Here is a 6,540-nt window from a genome sequence, read left to right as displayed (position 1 = left end):
GCGATCTGGCCGAGGACCAAACATGTAGGCTAATGATTGTGTGAGCCTAGGTTGTGTGTGAGTGTGTGTGTGTGTGTGTGTGTGTTTGTTTGTTTGCATGCATGCCGGAGCGTGTATGCATGTTTGTGTTTATGTGTGTATGTATGTGAGTGTGTGTGTGTGTGTGTGTGTGTGTGTGTGTGTGTGTATGTGTGTGTGTGTGTGCAGTAGAACAGGACTGACTGGATTCTGACTTTCTCCCGTGTGTTGAGAGACTCTCTCTAGCAGCAGCTCGGTTCACGCTGCACTCCCTGACCTGAAGACAAACCAGACCAGGTGCAGCCATCACAAGGTGTGCTGTGTACTCTGTGTAAGCAAACATAAAGATTCATATCCACAGACTCGGTTACACACACACACACACACACACACACACACACAGAGAGACAAACAAACAAATAAATAAACAACCACACACACTAACACTTATCACACACACACACACACACACACACACAAACAGACATTAATCCTCATAGCTAAATCAGTGACAAATAAAAAAAACCCCTCAAATACAGGATGCTAGGTAGAATACAAAAGTTTATTTACAAAGACCACTTCCAACATCCATATTTAACCCATTCTCTCTGTTACCTACACACGTAGAGTAATCACAGCACAATCACACACACTACCAGACGTTTTGCATTGCACATATTGGAAATAAAAGTATTCAAAGTAATTGTTGATTTCACCAACAAGGCTATAAGTCAGAGAATGAGCCTTCTTCTGACTGTCACAGTGACGCAGAAGCAGAAAATGCTAGAGCGAAAGGGCGCTAGAGATACGAAAACAATCCTTCTCACTTCAACCGAATTACATTCAAGTTACTGTCAGCTATAGCAAGCCTACTGATTCCATTGTATCTGTCGTGTCACTACAAATATCACAATAATAGAAACATTGTGGCAAGAAAAGACAGACATTGTCAAGGCAGCTCATGAGTGTAGTAAGGTTCTTTAAACTTTAGTCTCTCTATGTGACATTTGAATATATTGCAAGTTCAAATGTGTTTGAGAAGAAATTTCCATAATAATTATTCTCATTTACCTGAAACGTCCTCTCTGACAAACAGACACTATTGAGAGCAAACACCTTCAATATGAAGGACGTCGTCTGCATGTGTATATGCAAACGCATTCCAGTCTATAATTTTCTTCATTTAAAATGGCTTAGAGTCATGGCTCAGTTGTGTGGTCTTTAAGACCATACAGGTTCAGTTGATGGGGTCAGGACAACATGAAGACTTCCACAGCTAGGATTCCTGGGCTATAGTACATAGTACGCTAATTAAGGCACTAGTGGATTTCATCTAAGGTCAAGTCTGTTTTTGCAACCATTTGTTACATTTCCTACAGCCCAAAGAGTTGACGTGTCTTTATGTTTACACCCATACATGCATGCAGAGAGAGGAGGACGTGAGTCCCCTCATTGCATTTGGGGAAGGTGTGCTAACGTGCTTCTGACAGCCACGCCATCACCGCCAGGTGGGCATCACCAGTAGGGGATAGTGTCCTCTATGTGGCCCCAACTCTGCCAGTCCGCAAAGAATCCGCCGGTGGCCCGCGGACTTCCCAGTTTGTCGAACTGAGAGCAAAGCCTCCGAATGGGCTTCTTGGGCGCCACGCTCACCGGTTCTTTCTTCTTATTGGCCGGGGGGGACCACTCGCCGCCGTGTTTCCACGGCGCCTGGACCAGCCTGTAGTTGTTGCCGTCGTTGTTGTCCCAGAAGAGCTGGTCAGCCGGCCGGTAGCATATGCAGAACTCCACCCGGTCGCTGGGGGCCACGTCGCTCGGCAGCTCGATGGCAAAGGAGAAGATGTCTGTGTCCTGGCAACCGTAGACGTTGTTCATGAAGGTGCACGGCGTGTCCGCGAAGCTCCGCCACGAGTCGAAGGTGATGCGCACCTGGACGGACTTGTGGAAGGCCAGGTTGCGCACCTTGACGGTGCCGGTGAGCAGGCGCTCCTGCAGCGTGCAGTTCTCCAGGCACACGCCGTTCCTCAGCAGCCGGCCGCGGAAGTCCAGGTAGTCGGCGGACGGCTGGGGGAAGTCCAGCGCCAGGCCCGGGGAGGGGCTGACCCGCAGCGCCGCCGTGGCGCTCTCCAGCGCCGTCAGGTCGAACTGCAGCTGCGAGAGCTCCGACGGCGCGGTCAGCGCCGCCGACGCCTCCTTGTCCTCCGATTTGGAGAAGAGGTGCACGGCCGTCAGCGACATGCCCTTGGAGTCGGCGAACACCACCCGCTTCTTGTCCTTGGCCTTGGGCTTCTGCCAGCCCAGGCAGGGCGCTTCTGCCAGCCCGGGCCTGGCACTGAGGCAGGGTCGCAGGGGCTTGCAGCGGTGGGGGGAGACCCCGGAGAGGCTGCGGGCGCGACAGTCCTCGTAGGAGCTCAGGAAGCTCCGCAGAGGGGGAGAGTGGGCGATGTACAGCTGCATGGCCACAGGCATGGTGGGACCGGGCATCGGGGAGCTCAGAACGTGGAAAAAGCTGAAACAGGAAAAAAACACAGTTGAAACACTGGGGCAGTGTAGGTAGTGGATTGAGATTACATCTATCCTTTGGCATAGGCGGTGTAGAGACTGAGAGATGAACTGAGAGTATGAATCCTTTTCTCTGTCAGACTACTCTTTTCACAGGTAATTCACGCACGTTCTCCACATGCCTCCAAATACGCAGGACATATTTGTCTAAATTGGCTTAATGCTTTCTGATCCACAAAACGAACTTGTTTGTCAGTTTTTTTCTGACATTTGTAGGCCTATTTAGAATTATATATATCTAGGCTACTCTGGTAGTTAGCCCTACACCTTAAATTTTCACAAACATGAATACGGAGAACTATCGTTATACGTTTATCGTTATTCTATTTTATAAGCAACTTGCAGTCGTCAAAGAAAAAACGCCAACTGATGTAGCTGTAAAGCAACACTAAATGCATTCTAAGTACTCCTTCTTACCTTGTCGAATTCATAAATGTTTACTCCCAAACAATTGCAGAGCAATGAGCTTTTAATTTTCCACCGAGAAGTTAAAACATCTTCACTGTCTTGTTGGACCAACCGTCACGCCCCCCTAACTCCACCAGAATGCATGTGCGCATTTGTCGGTCCTCAAATATCAAGCGCCACATCAAACTTATTTGCATATTCATTTTGGAGAGACTCGGTAACCAATAGAGACGCAGCCAAGTGTAGGTTCTGACCAATAAGAGTGCAGAATACCGAGAGGCCACCGGCGTGTCTCCAGACAATTTCGCAGAAGCCATAGACCCCTGCTGGGCAAGGAGATGTACTACACTAGACATATAGCATGTCCCAATTTGCGGGCCATAGAGAAAATAGCAAAGTTTGTGTATTTTACATAAGATAGCATAGCAAGTGAAATCAGTTAAATGAGTTCTGCTAGTCTATTGTACAAATTCATGAACGCATGGAATGATGTTGATGTTCTCTTTTTGAAAATGGTAGCCTATTATTAGACATTAGCCTATTGTCTACTGGAAAATACATAGCAACCCATATTGACTTCATCACTAGGCTACTGCCTTGGCTATATTATATAGAATGTATTATATTACAGTTTTACACTAGAATTGATTTCCCCCCTTTGGTCCATCAAATATTTACTTCTTTTAATTGTTCATAAAGGTTTGCCTAAGTAAACCACAGATACAGTTTAATAATCTTAACCATGAATGAGTGAAAAAAGACGTAGCCTACTGTAAGTATAACAATTTGAAAGAAATAACAGGGAAATCAGTTTAAAGGGGTGTAAAAAAACATTGAACTAAATATAGCAATCCGTGTTGACCAATAATGCCCCCAAGTCCAAAGTGCATGGCTGCCACAATCTCTCTGCATGGCAGTCTGAAAATAAATGTCAATAATAATTGTCAATGTCAAAACAGCCTATCAGCCTAAATTCATTTGACCTGATGTAAGAAACACAGTTGTGTAGGTAATATTTGAGATAATAATAGATTTGATTGGAGAAGTTGACGAGGCAATTTCCAGTGAACTAAATGTGCTGTGTCGTTAATCACCCATCCTAATATGACACTTATGTAGCACCTACAGCCAGCCATGATGAACGGCTACAGGATTTGAAGACTAATGATGCAGCTGCTTAGTTTATATGTGAACACATAACAAAATAAAAGCAGTGTTTAGTTGTTGCTTGTTTTATGTAGACACAATTTTGTTGTTTTTTTGTTGTTGCTGCTTTATATCGACACAACTGAGTCATTATTTTATTGTTGCTGCCTTGTTTATATATGACTCAATTATTTTTTTATTCAGTTGATTGTTTATTTATTTATTTATTTTACTTGCAGTACTGTGAGTGCTCACAGTCCACTGAATATGATCTGACCTCACACATGTGCACGTGGCAAATTTCACAATACGGCTTTCGAGGACTTTTAAAGACCACACATACACACACACACACACACACACACACACACACACACACACACACTAACACACACACACACACACACACACACACACACACACACGCGCGCGCGCACACGCACACACACACACACACACATACGCACACAAAGAAAGAGAGAGAGAGAGAGAAAATTCACCTGAATAACTTAGATTCTTTTGATCATGACTCTTGATCTCTCTATCTCTTTCAAAGCCACTATTACACTACTTATGGATCTAAGAATCCCATTATACAGCTGTCAATCATTCATATCTATGTTAGGCCCTAAACATACAAATGACAAATAATTGGCAGATAGCAGCATAGCAGCAAAAGATAAACTACAATGATAGTAGACTGCAATGATAGTAGACTGCTGCACATTTCAGCCCAGTTGGCTAAACCTCAGTATGATTATACTGTACTTCTCAGCAGACTTGGCTTCTGTCCAGATTGACTCAAAATTACATGATTAACACTGGTCATCACTATTCATTAGTTGCAAATGTTTTTTCAATATATTTAACATACTGCCCTATAAAGCAAAAAGGCACTAACTACGCAGAGTGCAAACTGAAAAAAAAAAATGACCTTAAAGTTATCTTGTTGTCCAGCCTACTGTAAGTAGTTGTAGGTGGAGTATTGGACAATGTGGAAGTGTCATGTTTTCATCATAAAAGTTCTCTCAGTGTTTTCCAATGCAAAAAAGGTCAGAACTCAGTGATACTACCTGACAATGTTCAAGACAGCACTCTACACTATTACAGAAAAGTTACACATTGGTGTAGTTAGGGGAGTAAGTGAGTACAAGACACTGAATATACGTTTCACATTTTTACTGTATATGCACTATAGTTCAGCGTTTTTATATGTACTGACTCAAGCCATGAAATGAAGACTATTATAGCCAAGTAGTTTCATTAAGAATGACTATTATTCAGCATCCATAGGTATAGTTCATTTTGACTGACATGACTGTAAGTAAATTATAATGTTATAAAACACCAGGCAATTGTAAATGTGTTGAAAGCAGCTGATACATGTCCAGAAGCATTCACAATTTGTTCAGAGGAAGGAGAAATTGCTACTATGATGTGTACAAATGACTACATGTTGTGGAGGTTGAACTAAGGCTGAAGTTATACTACAGTAGCTGTTAGACAAAGCGTAAGCGAGGCAGCCATGATGCGAACACGAACACGTTGTCTGCAGCAAGTCTAACCCTGGCTTAATAGTTATGAAAATGTTTAATCTGATCTGAGAAAAGCACCAAAGCAACTGAGATAAACTGTAAATTAGAATTAGGTAATGACAAAAAATTTTCTATATACAGTAGTCTGAGGTGGAAAGAATCTCAACAATCGATCATAAATCTCCCCTCACTGCTTACGCAACATCCCTCAGTTTTGGACAATACCACAATTCATGTTTCTTTCAAACCATGCCGTCACATGAGCACATTCCTGTTCGAATTGTCTTTATAGACAAGCGTACCCAATTGTGAATAAGATGGTGATGAGCTGTAGAATGTTGATGGGCATTTTGAATGAACAAACAATTGAAAGATTCAGAAATGAGTGATTTACGGTCAATACAAAGAGCTCTGAATGCCTGTGAATCAATCTTTCCAATTTGTTCAACTCATTTAATCCAATAGAGTTTGGAGTCTTTGTATGAGACATTTTAAATGTTTTGAACAAGGGTGTAAAAAATGTGTGAAACCAATAAAGAGTGTTGATACATTTGAATAGATTCTGCTGTGCTGAGAAGGTGAAGATGATGAACAAGATCCCAGTTTCTTTAAATGCATTGTAGCAATCATGCATGTAAAAAAAGAAATGATCATATCACAGCCTGAATAGAATTACATCCTTCCAAAATCGAACCTTCATTTGCATAACGATAATAATGTTTATTGAGTATATGACTATACATTTCGTTTATTACTGTATATGGCTATATACATTTGATACTTGTTTATTGAGTAGGCCTATGACTATACATTTGCGACGTGTTTATTGAGTATGACTATTTGAGACTTGTTTATTGAGTATATGGCTACT

At 42.4% G+C, this 6,540-nt stretch overlaps 1 protein-coding gene across 1 annotated transcript; it reads right to left on the bottom strand.

Annotated features, from left to right (window-relative positions):
• Positions 1-561: 561 nt before the first annotated feature.
• On the bottom strand, positions 562-3,132 carry ppp1r3ca (protein phosphatase 1, regulatory subunit 3Ca). Its single transcript, XM_062519804.1, has 2 exons — positions 2,998-3,132; positions 562-2,527 (listed from the first exon to the last, which is right to left on the bottom strand). The coding sequence occupies exons 1-2, from the start codon at positions 3,009-3,011 to the stop codon at positions 1,534-1,536; spliced, it is 1,008 nt and encodes a 335-aa protein (XP_062375788.1). The 5' UTR covers positions 3,012-3,132; the 3' UTR covers positions 562-1,533.
• Positions 3,133-6,540: the final 3,408 nt, after the last annotated feature.

This window comes from Sardina pilchardus, chromosome 18 (genome assembly GCF_963854185.1).
Source record: "Sardina pilchardus chromosome 18, fSarPil1.1, whole genome shotgun sequence".
NCBI classification, from domain to species: Eukaryota; Metazoa; Chordata; class Actinopteri; order Clupeiformes; family Clupeidae; genus Sardina; species Sardina pilchardus.
The sequence above is the reverse complement of the archived record's forward strand: the minus strand, read 5'-3'. Positions and strand labels throughout refer to the sequence as shown.